At 38.8% G+C, this 24,592-nt stretch overlaps 1 protein-coding gene across 3 annotated transcripts in view; it reads right to left on the minus strand.

Annotated features, from left to right (window-relative positions):
• Positions 1 to 24,592, minus strand: part of PAX3 (paired box 3) — a 99,449-nt gene that overhangs the window by 16,856 nt on the left and 58,001 nt on the right. For all 3 annotated transcript variants that reach the window (XM_003818670.6, XM_063595289.1, XM_008972032.3), the window contains exons 5-7: positions 15,290 to 15,495; positions 4,416 to 4,581; positions 3,334 to 3,548 (exon numbers count right to left, since the gene is read on the minus strand). In XM_003818670.6, the coding sequence (XP_003818718.1) occupies positions 3,334 to 3,548; positions 4,416 to 4,581; positions 15,290 to 15,495 (587 nt within the window). The remainder of the gene's footprint in view (positions 1 to 3,333; positions 3,549 to 4,415; positions 4,582 to 15,289; positions 15,496 to 24,592) is intronic.

Here is a 24,592-nt window from a genome sequence, read left to right on the forward strand (position 1 = left end):
GCCCACTCTACAATCATTCACACATACTCTAGCTCACAATTTCCAAGTGTGGATGGCAAACAATACATCAATTTCAATGGCTCTAGGGAAAAAGTTGAATAAAATGCAGAAATATTTTTAACATGTCAAATAGCTCCACCAGAGAGATCTACAGTGAACTGATCACAGTGACTCAAAAAACTATAACCAATTCGGTGTAAATTGACAGATGGCAGAAGGCCTATGATGACACGTAAAGACAGAGAAAAGGCAAGATACAAAGTTGTATGCACTACTTTCTACTTTCTCAATTATGTTTCTAAAGGAGGCATAAGAACCTAAAAAGCTAGAAGGCAATATGCAAAGATACTCATGGTAGTTGCCTTGGGGGTTGTTTTTTCTACTTTACAGACACTTTTTAAGCAATTTTTTTTATTCCTCTACAATGAACATCCAATGCTTTTAATATGGGGAGAAGATAGAAGATCAATGGAAATTAAACTTAGCAAAAAGAGCATAAATTGACTTGAACAGAAAAGTTTTAAAAAACTAGTCTCTACTAAATTATTTTATAATATGACTAAAACCTCCTGCATCTGTTTTTTTATGAAACCTGTTTTCTCTTCATTCAACTCTGGACTATAATGGACAAGATCCTAGACCAGGAACCAGGAATCCTAGATTCTAGTCTTAATTACCTCCCTATCAATCCTTTGGCTGGCAGAAGGTGACAATCATTTTGGGCCTCAGTTGGTTTTTCTGCATATTAGATAACCAGACAGAGGTAGAGGAAGTAGAAGAGTAAGTAGTGAGGAAAAGGAGAAATGGTAATCATAACGCTATTAGTTATTCTCAGTTAGCATAACACTGTCCGTGTTATATGATCCAATATATTCATAATTACTCTATGATAAGCAGTGACTTATAGGTCACAAGCCTTTCTCTAGTCTCTTCTTTAGTTAACAAGTAAACCAGGGTGTTAGACATGAGCTCTTTGCTTCACATTTTTCTTTAAAATATTTTTAAGAAAGCCAGACAAGCAAAAGTAGTGTAGGCACCTCTTGTTTAAATAGTGTCATTACAGAGAAGTGATATAGCCCAAAGTTTACAGAAATCTAAGTTTGAATCCAATTTTCCTACTCCACTGTTGCATAAATATGTTTGGCAAGATACTGATTTACTCATTGTCCTTTGCTCTTTAACTTTGCCTGAGGAAATAAGGAGGAATTTCATATTATTTGTCTCTTTTCTAACTCAGTGGGGTTGCTACAAAAACCAAGAGAACATAAATTCCTAGTGGTGGTTTGAGGTGGAAATATATGGCAGAAATGCAAAATACCCTGCATATTGCAATGTAATAAGGAATTACCATAATATGTAAGATATAGTAAAGAAATACAGGAAAAATGCCTATGGAATTTTCCGTTGCTTAGTATTAGAATGATTTTGCTCTACCATCAACTCCAGAATCATAGCCAGGCTTCTTGAAGTCAAGGATTAATAGTTGAGATCACATTCTAGCAATTCTACTTATGTGATACTTATATAATACAAAAGAATACACATCATAACATACAAGATAATACACTTATACAAGAAAGTACCAGTTTCACTTATAGAATACAGGTTCTTATTAGTTTTATTGCTATTGAATAAAATAAGGTACTAAGAAATGCCAATGGAATCTGGGATCTCACCTTGCAGAAGCAGCTAGGGCAGGAGTTTACTTTTATTAAAACTTTCAACCAAATCATGTTCATGAAAAGCTTTTCTACAGCCCCCAAAACTACAAATCTTAAAAAATCGTGGAGATAAGCACTTCTGATGTTACTTCTAAGTTGTGGAAGAAGCTCATGTACCATGAATCTGGGTATTTTAAGGATGACTCTATCAATATAAGTCCATGATTTTCATGCAGAAATCACATTCACAAATGCCAGTACTTGGAAATAAAATGTATTAAAGTCCTGTAGGAAGCACTTTCATTGTTTTCATGTTGTTATTTTTCAGCTGAGGTTTAAAGCCACCTCATAATTTTTTTTTAATCCCAGGATGTGCTATAGGAATCTATGAAACTTAATTACATTTACTGTTACAAAAAAGGATTTATGAACTTTTGCCTTTAGGCGGAAATGTTTATTTCATTGCCTTTGCTATCCATTCTTTTCAACTCCTCCGGCTTTGAACTTTTCAGCTGCTCACAGTTATCACTGTCTTGCAGAGCCCAGGAATTCCACTCCCAAGACACACACCACAAGTTGAAGAAAACGAAGAGGCAAAGATATACGAGTCGTTATTTTGGCCACCCTTTGTGCCATTAAAATCTCATTTTCTGCCTATTAGAATGCCCTCTTGGTGCTTAGGCAGCGGTGATAGTCAGTGATTAGTGTGTAATTGAGTATAATTGTCTTTTCACTTTTCATTTGTGTCATTCTGAGCTTCTCTCTGTTTTTCTAACCACCAAGAGGAAAAAGGGGGTTGAGAACAGATAAAGCTGTTCAAACTCTCTGAAGAGATTCTCGATTGCAATTATAGATTGCAACCCCTTGTGACATTTCTCCAAATTTAGTGGGCAGCTATCCTTGCCACCTGGGCCAAGCACTCTCTAATAAAATCAAGGGATCTGTATTTAAACAACTGCTAATAATGTCAACCTCAGACAGATGCCACATGTAGGAAATGTAACCAACCCTCTCACATGCAATTATCAAGGCAATTTATTAATGTGATCTCCTAAGAAAAGCTCATAGTCCAATGCAAATTAGAAAAACAATTACAACATTCAAATATTTATATAGTCCCAAAGAGCAGTAATTCCCCTAATTTGTGCATTTATAACTCATTTATTCCAGAGTTCGTAGTCATCAGCTGGGTCTCTCTCCACAGGACTTGTTTGCTTCCTCTCTGATTGTTTTGTCAAAGCTTTAGTGTTTTCTTATGAGGTGCTTTTGATTGAAACCTCATCAATTTAAAACCTTATCAATTGATTGAAACCTTATCAATTTTAAATACAATTTAAAACAAAAAACCTGCCACTGTTTGCAAGCTTCTTAACCAAAGCCCAGAACTAGGATGGAGAAGACAAAACATGGCAAACACCTTCACAGCTAAATATGAACACAAAGTCTCCAAGATTATATCAAAAATCACTTGAATTTTAAGTCTAAGCTACAACTTTTGATGAAGCCGGTAGGAAGGGTGGAGAGAAAGGAAACCAGAAAACTGAAATCATGTGGCTTCTATAAAGAATACATTATGGTTTAAATTTGGCAATTCATTACACTACTGCCTCAGGGAATTGAGTATTTGGTTCTGGTATACAGCAAATCGTCTGTCTAGAAACACGGGACTGACCTGAGGTGAGAGGCCATTGCCAATGGTGGGGTTCATGGGGTTGGAGGGCCCCGACGGAGGCACAAAGCTGTCTGTATAGCTGGAAAATCCATGCCTGGTGCTGGGGAGGCAGTAGGCAGAGCTGCTGTCTGGGTTGGAAGGAATCGTGCTTTGGTGTACAGTGCTTGGAGGAAGCGGTTGAGGTCTGTGAACGGTGCTGCTGGGATCTGACACGGCTGAAATGAAAAAGATTGTCAACCATCGTGTTTTCTTTTAGGCCAGCAGAGAAAGTTCAGTGCAAAAGTTCACCAGCCACCAGGCCATCAGGAGCATCTATTGATCAAATCAAATGTTCACTTCAAACTGCGTTTCTTAACCTGCAGGTGTAGAATCACCCATAACAGATACAGTCACACCTATCTCTGCACATACTTGTAAGTAACATATATACTCTCACCGCAGGCTCACCCAGAATACTAATGCAGAAATCATATTAGCAATGCTAACAAGCATATTTTGGTAGTGAATGTTATTCACCAATATGAGAATTAACCAATATAAGGACTGCAAGTCTCAAATTTCTTATTAAATATACTTTTAAAGCACCTAAATATTTGTGTAATAATATAGTTTCAAATGCCTGGAATGCTCTTTCATAATCCAAAATAATCGGATCTTGCAATTTAACGTTATCCCATTCACCTCTGTGTGCTAACAAATAATGACTTTGTCAAAGCTTACCTTCTCTCTATTATTCCTACAGTTAGTAAGCATCATCGAATTCCAGTTAGTTGCAAACTGGAGTAAAACGTAGAGATAAAATTTTAACAAAAGAAAAGCAAATCCCATGGTTATTTGGGAAGGTTAATTTGTTTTAAAATACTGCAATTGAATTATATTACAGCACAGTTTATCTAGAGATATGCTGATACATCATAGAACAAACTATGTTTCTGAAATGTGATAGGTACGTTCAGGACAACCTGATGTATTACAATTAACAACATGGTGTCAGTACTGCAGAAGAATTCACTTGTATAAAATATCCACCAGAGAAATCGCCTGGAAGTTACTTTCTAATCTCCTTGACTCTTCCTCGGTACCTTGTGGAATAGATGTGGGCTGGTAAGAGGTCTCCGACAGCTGGTACGTTGGCAAGGTCGGCATGGCAGTGGGAGGGAACCCCCCGGGAATGAGATGGTTGAAAGCCATCAGTTGATTGGCCCCAGCTTGCTTCCTCCATCTTGCACGGCGGTTGCTAAACCAGACCTATGGATTTAATTTAAAATTTAAGGATTTCACTGATGAAATAATAGTACATTCTTAATGAATTTTTTATGCTAAAACAGATTAGAGGCTTCTTACTGAAAGGGCAAATAGATGCAAGAGTTCTCTGCCTTCTGTGTTGTTTGGGCGAATTGTCAGGAGTAAAAGAAGAGTTTAGTGTCAAAGGTCAGTAGAGGGGCTTCAGGGACCCACCATGGTCTTGCAACAACAGCCCCCATGAACCTTATGAGGACCATGGGCAGGAATCACTGAGCAGGAGTAGGAACAACAGGAACTCCCCTCCCTACCCTCAACATCCACCCACCTACGTGTAGACAGCCTTCTGGGGAGGATACGTGAGCCTCTGTGACCCCTGCATGACGCATGTCCTAAATGTGGCCTTGCCTTTTACACCAAGCCTTGTATTTTATATTCTTATTAGTCTGTCTCTGTATTTCTGTGGTCACTGTGGGTATAGCTTCTGGATGGTCATATAAATTGAACAGAGGATAAGTGGAGCCATTTTTTCATCTCTTTCAAAATATGAAACATTGCACTGATCTCGGTGGAAATAAATGCCAAAGAGGTAAGTGTTTCAAGAAATGAAAGCCTTTTTTTATCTAAAATAATTCATTTGTGTCTTATTTATTTCAACAACAGCTTTAAGCTCCTAGAACACGCTGTGTCAAGCACTATGCTAACCAGGTACATTCAGAAAAGCCTGATACAATATAATAAAATACCCTCAAATAATTCAAAGCCCAAGTATTTTGTATGAGTCAATGGAGAGAAAGGGCAATTATGGCAGCAAGAAATGTAACTGAATATCTAAACTATTGAGAAATTGTGATATAAGGCCTTTCATGGGTCCTGTGCTCCTGCCCAACTCTTACATCTGCAAAGTTTAAATGTAGAACTTGGGGTGATTTTTCCACGGAGCGCACATGATGTTTCCCCTAAAATGAGAGAGGATTTCTACCAACTAAAGATATTCTAATTCCTACATCAAAAGGTCATTGAAACTTTTTTTTTTTTTTTTTTTTTTTTTGAGACAGTCTTGCTCTGTCGCCCAGTCTGGAGTGCAATGGCGGGATCTCAGTTCAACCCAACCTCCGCCTCCCAGGTTCAAGGGATTCTCTTGCCTCAGCCTCCCCAGTAGCTGTGATTACAGGCACCCGCCACCATGCCCAGCTAATTTTTGTATTCTTAGTAGAGACGGGGTTTCACCATGTGGGTCTTGAACTCCTAACCTCAGGTGATCCACCCGCCTCGACCTCCCAAAGTGCTGGGATTACAGGCGTGAGCCACCCATTGAAACTTAATATGGAGGAAAGCACTGTGTTTGGGGTTGGAAGGATATAAAGGGAATCAAGTAGGATCTCTGCACTCTGGTAGTTTGATGCCTTGTCCTCATGGGATTCACAGAGCAGTCAAGGAGACCAAAATAATTGCTCGCTAGAGGTAGAAACTCCACATTTGGAAGCACAGAGAATCAGGAAAACTCTAAAGTGGAAGCAAAAAGTTTCAGCTCATTTTAAGGTTTGATTCTAATTTCGACGAGCGATCGCTTGAGATGGAAGTGACATCCATCCTGTCCTACAGGGCAGGCAGATGCAGCTTGTTACAGGAGGCCAGCTTAAGAGAAGATGAGAATTGATTTCCTTACAGAGCAATGTTAACAATTTTGCAACTTAATTGTAATTCTTAAAGTCAGATCATTTAAGAGGGGAGGAAAAGATTTTTCTGGAGCAGGAGAGCTCAATTTAATAAATCCTTTGCCGAGGGATTTGCTCAAACTTTTGGTACTCACCCAAGCATTTGTCTGAAAAGAGTTTTGTCTTGTCTCGCCATTGTTGCAAGATACTGGTAAGGAAAGCTGTTTGAACTTCCTCAAAACATCAACATTTAATACTCCTTAAATTTCCAACAGGAAAACGAGGTAAGTTAATATTTTCCCATGTTGATACATAATTGAATTAGAGTTTTACTTAACTTAATAAATTGCCACCTGGGGTAATAGAACCATGAACAGCACTTAATTTCAGGTCTGCATTAACTGTGCTTTCTCACTGCAAGTCTGAGTGCCTGTTACCACGGCTCCCAAAGGCATCAGGGTAAGAAAATCATTTTCAAGAAAGTTCTGGGAACAAACTGTGTTAGCTTGGGGAGGCTGAGGGTGGGAAATTAGGGTCATGTTCATGCCTGAGTGCACTGTACCATACCACACACTGTGGTTGTAGTTTATATTATAATACGTCAAGACTAAGGAGGTACTCCCGGCTCAGATCAGGTAGTCCTCTGCAACTATCTAGACCAGCGATGTACAGTGCATCTCCAGCTTTATATTGCTGGGAGGAGAACTGGACTTCCAAAAGTTTTGACGTAACTTCACTCATGAAGATTTACTATGCTCAATTCCACTGGTGAAACCCTTTATGAAGAACTCAGAAAGGTACGCTTCGGTTTTTGTCAGATTTGTTGGCAATCTCTCTGTGCCACCTGCCTTCTGTAACCTTTAGATAAGTAAACCCAGGGGTGGTGAAGCCTGATCTCTCCATCAATCTCAAGTTACTATTGACTCAAGGTTCATTCTAACTCCACCATAACCCAATTTTTAAAAACAAAAATGTCTTTGCTGAAATAATAAAGAAGAAACATCATGAGTTCCTACAAATACCTTCAAAAGACAGAATCCAAACAGAGTAAGAGTATAAGGGTTTGGGGGTTTGTTTTCATATTTTCTAAAATGATATAAATAGGTAACAAAGACATTGAGTAAACCCACCAGGAGTTGGAGTAAAAAGTCCTTATATTTATAATACAGTATCTATTATATCCACAATAAAAAATGAAGAGAAATTGTTGTGAAGCAAATCTTTACTGAAAAAAACAAACCTTCAGCAAGAGGTTCAAGAGATTCCCAAAGGAAGGAATTTAAATGTTGTTTAAATTTAGGCTAAATAAATCCAGAGGGCTATTCCTGAGAGAACCAGGGCTTAGTGAGGACTCGCCTGCCTGTCTCTGGCCATTTAACCTGATTTTTTGTCATCTTACCATTGCCAGCCTTCTGCATTTCCTAGAACCAGCTGAATTTGCCAAAAGAAGTATTAAAGGAAAAACACACTAACTGCAAATTAAGAACTGGTCTTTGCCTTCTTTATGTTTTGAAACTCAAAACAGACAAATTTTCTATTTTTAGTAGACTAAAAAGAGTACCCTAGAAATGACCTTCACTTTCAATACCTGAACGAACCAAGCATAGTGATCCTAGGAGGCTGTTATCAGCCCACATTTAACTGAAATTTTTTTTGATACTCCTAAGTCTTATATAACTCTTTCAATATTGTATCACTAATTCCTAACATACAATCAATGAATAATCTACAGAATGGCATGTGTGAGTGTATAACACTGAATAAATTCATCTAAAATATATATATTTATAACTCAGTAGTTACACTTTCTAGAAATTTCCCCTTGTTTTAAAAAGAATAGCAGTAGCAACAGAGGCAAACTGGCCTATGACTGATGTTCTAGGAGAGAACAGAAATTTACCACCCAATGTCTTTGCCATAGGGTGGAAAGAACAAGATTTACAAAGTTGGCTATACACCTTTAAATGAAATTCTATGATCTACAATTCAATGTAATTTTACTATCCCCACACAAGATTACCTGGCCTTCCACATCACACTTGGCATGTTAAGGAAGTGGGGGCAGGAGGCACAAATTTGTCAGTAATCTACTATACTATTAGACACAGTTAATTGTCTATCATTGCATGTATAATATTACATCAAAAGTCTCCCTCAAAGCAAGTTGTTATTTCATTTGATTAACTGCAGCCCAGTTCATTTTTATCTGCCGCCTGTACTTCCCAACTTGTATGTCTCTCTACTGAGTCCTTCCATAAAGCCGTATTTCATGTCTTTGAAAAATGATCTTTACATGCATTTCTCTAGTAGTATAATGTCCAATGATTTTTTGAAACAAAATTTAAATTGGTTGAAAGAGCCCCATAACATCATGATAACTAGGAAAAAAAGATAATAATTAGAAAAGAAATTTTCATACTTTTTCTCTTGAGTAAGCAAACCAGTTTGTTCAGACTCTCAACATTACAAGTTGGCAGGTGGCGGGGAAACTAGTACATTGTACAGTAAAGATACAACAATACATCTTATTCACATGTGTGCAATGCAGACCAGGCAAAAGTTGAATCTCAGCTCCTCACTTATATTAATACTTCTGTGACCATGAACAATTTGCTTAATATCTGGGGGTCTCTGTTTTCCCATGTGCTAAATGGGGAATACAAAAACTACTTCACAAGATTGTTGTGACTATTAAAAATACGATGCAATCTAAGCTTCTAAAAGAATACCAAGGAGATATTAAATGTTCAATAAATGCTAGCTATTAAATAAAAAGTCTCACACTGACACTTCTATCTGAGAAAACCAAGAATTGAAGCTCTGTTTTGCTTCCTTCACTCTGTGGTGTCCAGCCAAAGCCTTTTGTGTCTGTGAGTAAACAGGAAAGTGCCCAGAGAACACCTCAAATAATTGAAAGCCGGTTTGACTTGAATGGAGGCTTAGGTCAAATTTGCTTCCAAGTTTCATGGATTAGTGCTAATTGTCCCATGGTGTCAGCCTAATTTTGCCCATCAATAAATTACTGGTTCACATTTTTGGTGGTGTTCTCAAAGGCAATTCAGCCTACATTATTCAAGACGGATTACTTCAAATGCAATTTGAAAAATGGGGAGAGAACATAATAGTTAATCCTTAGAAAGAGAATTCGCAACAAGATTGTAAAACGTTTGGTTAAATACTAGACTCAGGATGTCGAATGCTGACATGCCAAGTACAGTACTTTCCAAGTAGGGAAATTCAGGGCAAGCTGCTCATTTCCCTGGACCTTCTCCTTCACTCTCACCTCCTGTCTCTTTCTATAAAAGGTTCTCCCAGCCTTCCAATCACTGCTGCTATCCAACTTTGGCCTCTATTTGGAGAGCAGGTTGGAAACAGGATGGGCAAGATTGAACAGGAGGAAGGCCATGCTCCCATGCATGTGAAAAGACCATGGACACACACAAAAGCACACTCAACTGCATCTTGATACATCCCAAAAGCAAACTCCTGCAGAGAACTTCAGGATGAACATATGTTTGCTTCATTACGGAGCTTAGGATATTCTATACCTATCTGAACTTCTGAACTATACAGATCAGTTAGACGGCTTCAAATCACCATGGTGCTTTTTTAGGAATTCCAAATTACTGATGCTATAAGGATTCTGCCATATTCTCATTCCCTTTCTCATTCCCAAGGGTCCTGAGAAATCATGCATTTGGGTCATTCCCAAAATGCATGATTTCTCAGGACCCTTGGGAATCACCATTGTTATTTTTTGGGAATCCTAAATTACTGATGCTATAAGGGTCCTGAGAAATCATGCGTTCCACTAGTTTTTAATTTGGGCATGGGAGAAAGGTATTTGAGCACATAATGAAAGCCGGAGGCCCTTTCTCTAGTTAACAGTTGTATATACACATACACAAGCAAAGGAGCAAAACTTTGTGTACGAATCTCAAATCTCCCAGATCTCCTGAAGTCCACCCATGATTATCCTGGTGGGGCATGAACCCCAGCTGAGATCATGTGATCTAACCAACCCCATATTTTTTTAAATTAAAAAAATTAAAAACCTGAAGTCCAAAGGATTCCAGCAAGATTAAGTAACTTGCTCAACAAAACACATTTGTCAACTGGGAACGAAACCCATATCATCTGACTCCTAGTTAAATTCTATTTCCCCTAGTAACTTGTTTTTTTGTCTTCCATTGTCTTCGTGGTAAAACAGGATGTTACTTGCCTACTTCATGGGATTCTTAGATGGAATATTTACTAAAACTTTTGCACATCATAAATATTTGGGCCAGGCATAGTGGCTCACACCTGTAATCTCAGCACTTTGGGAGGCCAAAAAATAGGAGAATTACTTGATTCCAGGAGTTTGAGACCAGCCTTGGCAACATGGTGAAACCGCATCTCTACAATACAAAAATTAGCTGGGTGTGGTGGCACAAGCCTGTAGTCTCGGCTACCCAGGAGACTGAGGCGGGAGGATCATCTGAGCCCAGGAGGCAGAGGTTGCAGTGAGCAGAGATCGCACCACTGTACTCCAGTGCACTCCAGCTCAGGCAACAGAGTGAGACCCTGTCTCAAAAAATAATTAATTAATTAATATTTGCAAGTAATTCCTCCCCACAAAACTTGGATGTTTGTCATTATTTGCATGATATTAATAACAGCTACCCTCATTACAGATGAATTAGGCAAATCATCTTTTTTAAAAAAAAAAAAACCTTGTAGTGTTATTATTACTAGGCAAATAGTCATTAGTATACAACAGTTCTTACATTGTGTACTCAGATTTGGTTATGATAAACTCAACACAGCTACAGCCTAAATGAATTTATATAAAACACTGGCAGAGGCTAAAGTTATTATAGCTTTAGTCCCATCTCTATTTAGAAGAGTGTAGCAATATTTTTCCTCAGGAGAAAAAAAATGAAATGTAGACATGATTTGGGGTTTGGGGGGTGTTTCGTGTTTGGTTTTCCCAGGTGCCCCAAATTAAACTAACTCACACTTTCTGGCTATCACTCAAACTGAGTTGACTTGGCTACTGCTTTCCCAGATCCTCTAAAAACTAAAGGATTTTCTTCTGGCATTTTAATCAGTGATTAACTACTCCCTTCTTTTTCCTGCTGGGTTAAGTAAAAGATCCATATGCTGGGTGTTCTAGGGAATTTGTTAGGCTATAGATCACAGCCGTGGTGCCAGCCATGATGTGTCTCAAGGGAACTAAAGAAGCCATAAGGAATGTCAAGAGTCACCGGGTTAAAGCCACATTAAGACAGCTGTTACGTTAATGAAGGCCCTGCTTCGAAGAGGAGGTCACTATATGGAAAAGTATGAACTACTGTTTATTGGTTTGATCCCATGTCCTCTGAAAGTTAATGGGCCATTATTATTATCCTTTGACATTCATTGAGCCAGATGAGAATGCTGGGTGCTGTACAAGCTACATGGGTTTGAAATATATTCTGTCTCCATCCTTAGTTTTGACAAAGGCAGGAATGAAAGAGAGCAACACCGAACACTCCTCAGTTTTCCATCACACTCCTTGTCTGATCTCTTTACAATAAATGTTTATTTTTCCTTACTCACATTGAGTTCAGAGCTGATACTCGGCCTATTTTAAAAATAGATCTAGTGCCAGTGGCTCACACCTGTAATCTCAACACTTTGAGACGCCAAGGAGGGAGGATCACTTGAGTCCAGGAGCTCAAGACCAACCTGAGCAACATAGCAAGACCCCAGCTCTACAAAAAAATAGAAAAATAATTAGCCAGACATGGTGGCACACATCTGTAGACCCAGCTACTCTGGAAGCTGAGGTGGAAGAATCACTTGAGCTTGGAAGATCGAGGCTACACAGTGAGCCATGATTAAGCCACTGTACTCCAGGCTGGGCAACAAAGTGAGACTCTGTCTCAAAAAACAAACAAACAAACAAACAAACAAAAAAGCAGATCTAGTAGGTGGGCTTGGCCAGTTACAGAGGACAGGTACCAAATCCTGGAATATAGTGGCCACTCAAAAGAGGCATGATTGGACCTCACCTAACATTTGCAGGTAATTGCAGAACTATAATAAAAGCAAAGTAGATTTGAAACATATTATTTATAACATTGTGATATATAATATTATACTATTATAATATGATTTAATTTGTCTGCCCATTTGATTGTGATACAGATTTTTTCTCTGCACTGTTATATTAATATGCATGTTAATATCATAACATTGATATAGTAATATTAATGTTATGTTAATATAATATTTATATAGTATATTATATAATATTACTATATCAATACTGTATTAAAATATTTTTCTATTGAAATATTATGACATAGTTAATAAAGGTTATTTCTACACTGTGTGGTGGGGAGAAACACTCTGTTTCCCAATGATAATAGGTTTCCCAACTTTAAAACACCAGCCCTGTGAACCTTGGTCTATCTACAACTCTTCCTTTCACTCACCTTACTCCCCACTTCTAGATTACACAATCGGTTGCCCATTCTACCTCTGAATACCTTCACCACCGTCTCTTCCTTGCCATTCCCACTGCCACTACCTATCTCATGCCATAGCCCCCACTCCCTGTCACATCAAATGTGAGCTCACTGGCCTGAAACCCAAGACCTCCACAGGATATCCTCAGCCTACCTACCAAACCCTATTTCTTCCACCACCCTACCACTCCTTACATTCTAATCAAACTAACTATTCTCCCAATATGACTAGAGTGAAAAAGAAAGGTTATCTTACATGTGGCCCACCACTTCTACCTCTCTGTGCCTCTGCTCATATAATTCCCTATTATTAATATACTCTCCTTATGCACCTGGTCCAGTGAATATCTATCTAGCCTGGAAAGTTCATCTTAAATCTGCCCTCTGGGCCCAGCACAATGGCTCATGCCTATAATCCCAGCACTTTGCGAAGCCAAGGCAAGTGGATCGCTTGAACCTGGGAGTTCAAGAACAGCCTGGGCAACATGGCAAAATCCCATCTCTTCAAAAAATTATCCAGGCATAGTGGCATGCACCTGTAGCCCCAACTATCTGGGAGGCTGAGGTGGGAGGATCACCTGAGCTCAGGAGCTGTAGGCTGCAGTGAGCTGTGATTGTACCACTGTACTCCAACCTGGGCTATAGAATGAGACCCTGTCTCCAAAAAAAAAAAAAAAAAAATTAAATCTGCCTTCTTCATGTACCTCTCTTCATTCCTTCAAGATCTCATCCCTTGAGTTCATGTCCTTTGCAGGGACATGGATGAACCTGGAAACCATCATTCTCAGTAAACTAACACAGGAACAGAAAACCAAACACTGCATGTTCTCACTCATGAGTGAGAGTTGAACAATGAGAACACATGGACACAGGGAGGGGAAAATCACACACCAGGGCCTGTTGGGGGGTGGGGAGCTAGGGGAGGGATAGCATTAGGAGAAATACCTAATGTAGATGACGGGTTGATGGGTGCAGCAAACCACGACGGCACGTGTTATACCTATGTAACAAACCTGCCCCTTCTGCACATATATCCCAGAACTTAAAGTATAATTAAAAAAAAAAAAGGTTGGGCATGGTGGCTCATGCCTGTAATCCCAGCACTTTGGGAGGCCAAGGCGGCCAGATCATGAAGTCAGGAGTTCGAGACCAGCCTGACCAACATGGTGAAACCCCATCTCTACTAAAAATACAAAAATGAGCCGGGCCTGGTGGCAAGCACCTGTAATCCCAGCTACTCGGGAGACTGAGGCAGGAGAATCGCTTGAACCCAGGAGGCAGAGGTTGCAGTGAGCTGAGGTTGTACCACTGCACTCCAGCCTGGGTGACAGAGTGAGACTCCACCTCAAAAAAAAAAATCTCATCCTTTCCTCTTCTCAACTCCCATTGCACTTTTTCTCTTTCTGCACTTATCATGTCTGTGTTATTTTTAAATTATTTGTATGTTTATTTTTTTACCTTTCTTAGATTGCAACTCCTTGAGAGAACTGTCTTAATTGATCTTAGCATTCCTTGACTTTCCTAGCACTATGATGATCATATGGAAGTCTGAAGAAAACACTCTCTCTGACTGAGCTCTGCAGCCTGGAAGAGGCTATTTCTGTAAAATTCTGTAATAGGAGAGTTAATTAGCTGCATCTATGAACGTGTTGATCAATCTAGGGACCATGTCAACTGACTAGTCCACCGCTGAGTCCCCAGCCTGCAAGTTAAGAATCTGGAAATAACACACAATATTTGCAGACAAGGTGACTTAACTTCTAGGGTGGTGAGGAGTTCCAGGATACCCTAAGATATCTGCCATCTTTCAAACACTGTTTTACTAGCTCCAGGAAGAACTTCTTCATTAATGATGAAAACATTATTCTATACTCGATAGAAACATATTACATCTAAGTAGCCTTTCCAGAAGGTTCAGAGCACCTCTAAGAGTTCAAAAGATAATTCAACATGTTCTTTAAGTAATATAATTACTTGAAATGCTTCTTAATTATAAAATCCTTACATGAAGGAATTTCATGTTATGCACCTTTGCACATTTTCATAATTGAAAGGTCACAGAGATGAAGCGTATGGGATCCAATTATCTCTAGACTCACTTTGCAGCTATGCCACCTTGGGTAGTTACTTATATAGTCCAAGTCTCAGTTTCCTTATTTGTAAATGGAGAGTAGCAATCATGGTACCCACCTAGGATTTTAATAATGATTCAATGGGTTAATTCATGTGAAGCACTTAAAATAGTGGCTGGGACAGAGTAACCACTCAAAATTTATTTGCTCTTACTTTGTATCACCCCCAAAGTCCATATAGTGCTGGTGTACAATAAGGATTCCTGAAATGTTGAGTTAGTCACATGAAGTGGTGGACTTCTGTGTGTCGTAAATGATATAGTTGTATTCTGTCAGTAAATAATCAAAGTCCTAACAATATGCATCCCTAGTAAAGGGCCATTCCTAATACATTTTTGGCGGGGATTGACATATGTTTTAGATGAGAAGATGCTTGTTTGTTTCCTGTCTGGACTGAAGTAGGACACGGAGGTTTGGGCAACAGTACCTGCACTCGGGCCTCGGTGAGCTTCGCCCTCTGGGCCAGTTCCTCCCTAGTATAAATGTCAGGGTAATGAGTTCTCTCAAAAGCACGCTCCAGTTCCTCCAGCTGTTCTGCTGTGAAGGTGGTTCGGCTTCTGCGCTGTTTCCTCTTTAGTGGTAAATCTGGTTCAGAGTCAATATCAGAGCCTTCATCTGATTGGGGTGCTGAGGCTAAAAGCACAGAAGAACAAAACATCATAAAATGTGAATCAAAAAAATAAAACTGAGATTGAATCCAAGTTCTCTCTCCGACTGCAAGACCCCATTACAGTGGTCCCTATACCTAAAGTAAAATAAATGTGGATCAAAAAACAAGTCTAACCAATCCACAATAATTCAAATCCTGGTCTACAGTGCATTCCCAATGTCTTCCACGGACACCAAGCACCCTGCCCCCATGCAGTCCTGCATCATTAAATAATATTTAATCTCTTCTCCTACTCTATCTTTCTGCCCCCTAGGCAGAAATAATTGCTCATAGCATCTGTCATTCTAGGCCAATTATGAGCTCTGAGAAAACAGGGACAGGCCTTATTCCATTTGTATGGCCCTATGCTTACTACTTAATGGGTGCTTCCTTCGTGTCTAATGAATGGATCACACTGAGTTTTGTTTCTGATAAATTTTCACCATCATTTACACTAGGAAATCTGTTAAATGTGATTTTTAAAAATATTCCAAACTTGACTTAGTACCTAAGAAGCCAGTAATAGTTAACTATTCCCAGATTCCTATATATTTATAGACTCTACTGCTCTTATAAAAAATTATATTTAAATCAGTATCTCATCACCAGATATGGGGAAATGCTTTAAAGAAAATGTATGTACTATTAAAATGTAAATCTCTAGAACTGACCTGAGAAGAAGCAGGCAGGCATTGTCTTGTGAACTGTCCCTAACTAGAGTCTGGGTCTCTGCTGAGTGGGCATCTGTCCAGGACAGCTGCTTTATTTAAGAAAGCCAATGCAAAAAAAAAAAAAAAAAAGTATGATCCCTTTTGTAAAAAAATATTATGAGTTTCAAGAAGGCAACAACAGATCATTAACCCAATCCCAGGGCCTTCTGAGTGTGTGGCCCTGAGCAACTGCATAAGACAAAAATGTCCCTGAAGCCACCGTGTGGTGGCCTAACACACACAAAACTTGTGTGTATTTGCCTGTACTCACATGTGTAAGGGAATTTCAAAATTGAGTGGGCAGGTACAGGGGCAAGAGAAGCGGGAAGTGGGAAATTTGATACAAATTACGTTAATGATACAAAATGATTAGTACTCCTGTAAGAACAGGGTCTGAATCTGTGGCTGCAACTAGCAAAACTTGGGCACAAGTGGTTCCATTTCCAGGCCAGAATTTGATGAGGGCAGGGGTGGAGCAGGCATTTTCCCTGTTTCTGCTAGGAATGCATTAGGGATCCCATAGCAAAGTGAACCCTTACAGTAATAGAGCAACGCTGGCTATAGAGGGTTCTGCAGTGTGAGAGAGAATGCATCAGACCAGGGCTGCGGGCAGGAAGAGCAGCCCTCTCCCGAGACCCCAGATACTGGGGTAGTGGGCAAAGATCTATCAAAGGGTTATCAGGCCATAGACCCTGAGCCTAGAGGGGGAACCAGAGCAGCCTGGCTCTTGAACACATCAAAATGTGCTCTGAAAATTCCCCAAATAACTAAGGGATCCTGTAAAGAAGGGGCCGAGGTTACTGTCAGCAAATGCAACAGTAAGCCAGAAAATTGTAGATTATTAATGTCAATGTCACACTAACTCATTTGCACCCTCAGGCTGATAGGACCTGGGGAAATGAAGGTGGTGCTAGAAGCAATGTGAATATGTGTAAGTCCTTTACTTCTAATTCTCTTTTATCTTAAACTCCAACTTAACTCTGCCCTACAGAAATCTAAAATTTCATTCTATTTCAGTAGAAATTTTAAACTGCCCCAAATGGTACACATCCAAAATGAACCCATAAATGTGATTTTCAGTTTTCTAACATTTTACTACTTCCATACTTTATTCACATCTAAATATTATGAAACTAAGAGGCAATAGAGTAAATTAATAATGCATGTGATAAAATTTTTAAATATACCTGAAAACAAATACATGTGCATAAAACAAAAGAGAAGTATTACATATTATTTTTGATTTTTCAATTATCTAATTTAATATAAAATTATTTCATTTAACATAAATCTTACATTAGGATATTTTACTACTAACTTAAAGAAAGAAAACTAGACTTTCTCTAGCTATGGCAATATTTTAAAGGACAATTAACATGCTAAAAAATATGCCATGCATTGCATTATAAACTCCAAAAGCTCCCAATGCAACTTATATACATGTATGATTGATAAATGTAAGCTAAACTAAATGAGCAATAATTTGTACCGAGTCATAGAACAGTGTTTCATAAGCTTTTGGAGCATTAGGATGACCTGGAGGGCTTGGTAAAACATAGACTGGTGGATCCCCTTCCATGGTTTCAATTCAGTAGATCTGAGGTGGGCTCCAAGAGTTTGCATGTCTAACACATTCCCAGGTGATTGATGCTGATTCTACCGACCCCAGACAACATTGCCCACCTCTATAGAATATTCTAGATTAATTCTTGTCACTCTCAAAATTTTCAACTCTATAAAATATATCTGCCACAATTAACTGAAAGTCACTCCCACATGTATATTTTTAAATTGTGAACAATATGCTCCCTAAGAAACAAATTACGTATTCCCCTAAGAAGACAAATTTCCGTAAAATATTTTCCTTCAGTGCTTCCAGTTTCTAACCTTTCTTTCCAAAGTGAATTCAGGTGAAACACTCAACAGCATTTAAAGACTGACCAAAAACTTCCTCTGCCCAAGAGAACCCTAAATCTTTCCTTGCACATTCTCTTACTATGATCCCATTAGGATAATAGTATGTGGAAATTTTCATGTTTCCTTTGGGAGTCTCTGGGGTTATTAAATTCTTTCAAGTAAATATGATGTGCCATGCACTGTCAGATCAATTAATCAAAATCATCTCTGGTTTCTGAAGAAAAAGACTGGTTAGATTTACAAGCACCAGCGAGAATTAATCCTGAGGGTCAAGACCATGGTGTTTCACCTTAAAAATCAACATCCCCCAGAATATAAACTGGGTGAGCTCAAAGCCCTTCTCTGCCTTGTTCACTGCTGGAACCCTTAGAACACAGTAGGCATTCAATAAGGACACGTTGAATGAATGCCAAGTGTGGGGCAAATTTCAGATTTGCTCCAACACTGATTTATTTGCCACTGTTTTACATCTTTATTCTTAAAATGGAAATTCTCTTATGACATCTCCCAACATCTATTCAGATGGGCTTTGGAAGTCTGTGAGGCCTGAACAATCATGTTGAATGTTTAGCAGGTATTTATATACCTGCATTGTTTGGAAGAATGATTACCAATTTTTTCAGAGGATTGTGGGCTTTTTTAAAGATGAAAACTAGCATAGCTAGTAATGAAAAGCCTCAGAATTTGGGACAGTCCACCTGTCAAACAGGAATGCAGGTATCCTAAGGTGAGTTCAGGGAGGACAGAAACTTCCAGTGGAGGAGAAGGGCAAAAGCTCCCTTGATCCTGACTTTGAGTATAAATATAGGCCATGAAAGCAGGGCCTGGTGATTCTTTAAAAGAAAAAAAAGAGTCCCAGAATTTAAGAGTTCAATAGGACAGCCGTTACCACCAAAAATAAAACTCTCTTTAACAAGCTTACAAATCACTACTCTTACTTCTAGACTGTTTATTCAAAAGCAATGGAAAGGTTGCATCTAACTGGGAAAACCGCCATATAGCATAATTTCAGAAGATGTTGAGGAAATGATTTGCCTGATTTTTCGGCTGGAAACTTATTTGAGAAACCAGATAATTTTTGGCAATATGAAGCCACAATCTTACAAGATAATTCTAACTTTTCCCCATCTGTAAACCCCAAAGGGATGTGGGCTTTAAAATATGTAAAGTCAGCAACCCAAGATTAATCTGCCAGCTAGGAAAAACTAGCTATTTCTAAACATGGAAATACTACTATTTCTTATATCATTCAATAGAAATAAAATTTATTTGTACAGCACTTGATTCACAATGATCACCTCAATTTGAATCATTTCATTTTTGTTTGTTTGTTTGTTTGTTTGTTTTAGAGACAGGGTCTTGCTTTGTTGCCCAGGCTGGTCTTAAACTCCTGGGCTCAAGCAATCTTCCCACCCCAGCCTCCCAAATAGCTGGGACTACAGACTCACACCACCTGGCAGAATCATCCAGTTTTTACCAAGAACAAAACTAAAACTTAAATCCCATTTTAAAAGCACATAGGAGGGCCATTTTTTTGGATTTCATCTATTTTACATACTCAGTTTTACTTAAGCTACTAGAATCAATTGGATAGTAGATACAAAGAATCTAATTCTAAATATTACACAGAAAGTAAAAACAAGGGTTTCTTTCAGGAAGCTTAATAGAAAGAAATTATATCTTTTTTCTCTATAGAATATCTAATGCTATGATTTGGAAACCACAAATGTGTTAGCAGGACAGTTGAGTAAATGAGTTAATAAATTGCCAGGATACAACAATTAGATTAAATATAAACTCTTTGGAGTATTACTACTGTACAACTTTAATATTAAGGGAAGATTCTAAATTACACTTAAGTTGCTCAATCATATTTTACAGATGCCTTCACAAAGAAAATTTCCTTCATTATTAGAGATACTCTTCCTAAATATGAAATTCCAGAATAGATCTCATAAGAAAATCCGTATCAATACATCATGCACAGCATTCTAAATGGAAATTTCATTGCTTTAAATTGCAAAAAAGATATAGATTTTATCCCAATCTATATTGCTATCAGATTTAGAAATTTTTGACTCTATTATTAAAACCCCTTTACAATCCATTATCTGGCTTACTCATTAGTTTAACTCAATGTCACCAATGACCCTAGAGCAACGCTTTCCAGGAGGATGAAGATTTCTCTTCCTTCCCCCCCTAACTTCACAGCAACCCTAGGAATTAGATACTTATCCCACTGTACAGAAAAAGGAAACTGAGACTCCAAAAGATTGTTCAGTTCATACAGCTAAGGAAGCTAGAATTTGACCCAGATCTATGGGACTTCAGAGGACATGCTTGCTGGCTTGCTTCTAGCTTAGAGTATCTTAAATGAGTGTTGAGTCTTTTATCACATGCACATACACACACACACACACACACACATAGTTCTTTTGAAGAGGAATAACAGAAATGAACAAAAACAGAAATTCAAATATCAATCACTTAGCTAATCACCACTATAGCTACCATTTATCCCAAATTTTGAAAAACTGCCCTGCATAAAATGAAATCTACAGAACTACTAGAGTTGGATCAATATTATACACCAATCCAAACGGTCTTCCAGTGGATTCAATTCAACAAACACTTATTTAAATCTTTGTATGTTTCCAAGGTATAGTTTTTAAACAACAATAAGGCACTAAGAAATAAATCAACTTTGCCAAGATATTAAATGGATTTAAGAAATCAAAGTGGTTCATCTGACCATTTGCAGTCTTTACTAAGAACCGTCACAGAGCATTGATATCTAGGGTCAGTCTGGAACCTGCCAATAATCATAAGCTGGTGAACTGATTATTCATTTTATATCTTTATTAAAGTTTTAATTTTGGTATTTTGTATTACAATGAATGTAATAAAAATATAACAAGAGCTAAAATGGTCTTCTGAAGCAAAAGTGCAGGAAGGAATAACTGGAAACATATCAGGATATTCTCAGGTTATTCAGCAGAAACTCCAGTGTGATCACTGAAAGCATCACCTCTCACCGAAGTATTTAAACTCTGTGCTTTATAAGAAAGTTCGATCTCAAGCTAATTTTAGATACAGGAGCCAAATTTTTAGTTATCCTGATGATCTCACATTAACTCCCAAGATTACACTTGGGAAAATGGACATTGTCAGTAAAAAGAAAGAAAGGATCAAGCACAGGGCAACTGTCATACCCCCACAGGATTACAAACTCTTCCTTCAGAGACAAATCAAACTGGGAGGAGAAGGCAAAAGTATTACCACCAGCGGGCTAACCATGAAGTTTAATTAAAGAAGGAATTACAGAATTAGAGAGTATGTCTTTGTCCGTTAGCCCCTTGTGACCTCCTCTGTAGCCTCGGGAAATATTTCATCCTAGTTAACACTATTATACATGAAATCTTGCCTCAATTTTATAGGGATTTAGTCATGTGGAATTCTGTAATTATTGGTGTTCAGACAAATATAATTCAGAGATGGGAGACAAGCAAAAAATGGAGAAACAAAATAATTCACAAGCACGAATTTTGTACATTGTCTTTCTTCTCAGCAAGACGTTTCATTTGAATAATTAAAGAATCAAAACATGACAACCATTTAAACTCTATGTTTGCCCTAGATATAATACAACGTGATTTACAGACATGGGAGGAGGTGGAGGGATCTCTGGAGGCTGAATTTCCTAGTCATAATTTATTTACTATAAGATGGCCTCATACCAAACCCGATGGTCTTTTTGTCGGTTTTAATCTTTCTGAGCTAGATTTGTGAGCACTTTTACTCCCAGCTGTGTTTCACTGAAAAAAGAACAAGATAAAAATAAGAATCCTTCCTGAGAGCTCCATGAAGCCTTTTTATACTGCGAGTCTGATCACTTAAGGGTATTTCACAAGTATATTCCAGAAGGTCTTTAACAGGTCAACTCGAAGTTTGATGCACCTACTTGGCTAATTGCAGAAGGTCTCCTGCGCTTGTGAGTTTTGCCATTCAACGTGAAGGGTACAATGGGACAACTAACTGTTTTCTGATCTGAAGTAGCCCTTTTACGCTGAGAAAGATGTGAATGACCTCTCCCGTGTTTACTCGGGTGAAAGTCAGGAGGAGTGAAGCAAGACTGATATTCCTTTGCAGACCCAGAGTAAATGACAAATGACATTTTCCCTTTGTGATCTCTGGGATTTTTGTTGACTTATTTGGAGGCTTTTGTTGGATCCCAAGAAATGGCCTGTGGCTGAGGCCTATTCTACCGATTTCCACGCTCCATCTGTGGAATCCATCAGCAGGGCATTTACCCTCATTCAGGGTTCTGACACCTGCCTGGCAGGGCGCAGGAGACACAAAGAAAGCTGGAGTGGATGAGAAAGGGGAGGTTGGGGTGGGTTTTTTTTTCAGAGAGGGAAGGAGGGGGGAGGTTGAAATGGATACACAGTAGGGGTTAATCCAAGTCAGTTGAGAGACTTCAGCACCTGGAAGCTTCTCTTCCACATTAATTCACAAGCTAAGAAGTAATCAGCGATGTTATTTTTAAATTATTTTAAAATTGTATATATGTTGAGAAAAGAAAACAGATATGCAGGTGGAAAAAAAACAGAGATTTAAAATAAAATTTTAACGTGTAGCTAGAACTGTACATTGTGTAACTATCAAGCCATACATTGAACTTTCCGGAATTCTTAACCCAGAACTAGGGTCCGAGTAATTGTTATTTTGATAAACAATTGTTAGTTGATAAACTGGGAGGGATGGTTTATAACCTGTTCAATGGTCTATTTGGTGGTGGGGGTGAGGGGTAGGTAAAGGGGTCTCATTTTGTTTTTATTCCCTCTATCATTTCTCCCTGAAATGTGCCAGCAAAAGACTCTTTAGCAAGTGCAAAAAAAAAAAAAAAAATAGAAATTTTGGCAAGGATATGCTGAGCTTTCTTGAGCAAAGGTTCTTTCAAGAACACTAAATCTAATTAAGACCCTCCAGCCATTTACCTACTCTTGTTCCTGCGCAGCAGTCCCCTATTTTTTGGCTGGAGAAAAGTAACGCTATTCCCCTCCCTTCTGACCCAAGCCCTTCCCTCGGAAGCTGCCGTCTCACAGCACGAGGTCATTAGAAGGAAAATAAGCTCCTGCCAGGTTGGGGCTAATCAAAATAGCACAAATAAACCCTGACACTCAACAACTCCCCGAGTGCCTGCTGCCCTGGGAGGAGAGTACAGATTGGTTATGAATATGGCCGGCCACGGGGGCAGTACAGGAGGGCCTGGCCGTGTGCTCCGTTGCTCCGGAGTTATTTTTAATGCACAACATGGACTATTGGGTGTTTGTTTAAGATAAGGGCTGACAAGCAAAGGTTGGCGGCACGGCAAGCTGCCTCTGAAGTGCTGAGCTGCGCAGCCCCAAAGCCCCCCAATATCCTAAGCTTCCCAGAATTTTGAGTTTCAGGTGTGTGCAGGATTTCTATCCACATTTCCTTGAGGAAACTTTCTCTGGATGGAGTTCTGTCTCAAGCCACCACCTGACCATTGGTCATCGAAAAGTCCTCCTTTCTAACAGCAGCAAACAAGAAAGGCTTATTTCTCCTTCATTCATTCATGCAGCCCTGCTAGTGATTATTTTTAGTAGCTGTATTCACTGGTATGTTTATGTAAAACCATGCTGTGTCTTTTTCAACCACTCATACAAGCAACATTTTGCTTAAAGGAGCCACAAAATACCCACCAACCCGTACCTGTTTAAGCAACTCCTTTCAAAGGCTTAAAGTGAAGGAGGAATTTGTTATTGGCTTGAGAACCCTAACACTGACCCAAATTAGCCCAGTGGCTTCTTATGTGTGTATATGTGTGTAACAAGAATTCCTTTTACGACACGAATGAGATCGCCCTTTCCTACAGTCTCCTGCAAAAGATTTCTATTTGCAATTGTTTTTAACGGCTTTTTAAAACGCCATGGTAACTACCACCAAAGCATTTCAAAGAGAAAAAGAGAGGAAAGTCCACAAGAAAATGTGTCCCTATTCAATTAGGAAAACTGATTAACTAATTAATCAGCTAACAGCATTGTAAGAATAGTCTCCCATGATAACCACTTTCTCCCCACCTAAGAGCTTAAAAATCAGTCATAATTAAAATTAAGAGCCAGGGCTGCTATCTACAGTAAGGCTCCATGTCTCTAAAAGCAGTAAGCTAAGTTCTAGTTTACTGGGATTGGATTGCAAGGGGCGCAGAAAGGTAATTTGCACACTGAAGGGGAACAGGAAAACAGTAGTTCTCGTGAAAGGAAAAGGGCCAAGTGACTTTTATTTACAATTGCCAAGAGAGAGGCCATTATTGACCATATGTGCCACAATTGCCCTCTTATCGCGGGCTGGCCATCATGTCCTTTGGGAGCTGTTAATGAACTGGGTAATTGAGCTGCTGACATGTGTTACCAAAACAAAACAATAGGAA

The sequence above is a fragment of the Pan paniscus genome, chromosome 13 (assembly GCF_029289425.2).
Source record: "Pan paniscus chromosome 13, NHGRI_mPanPan1-v2.0_pri, whole genome shotgun sequence".
Taxonomy (NCBI): domain Eukaryota; kingdom Metazoa; phylum Chordata; class Mammalia; order Primates; family Hominidae; genus Pan; species Pan paniscus.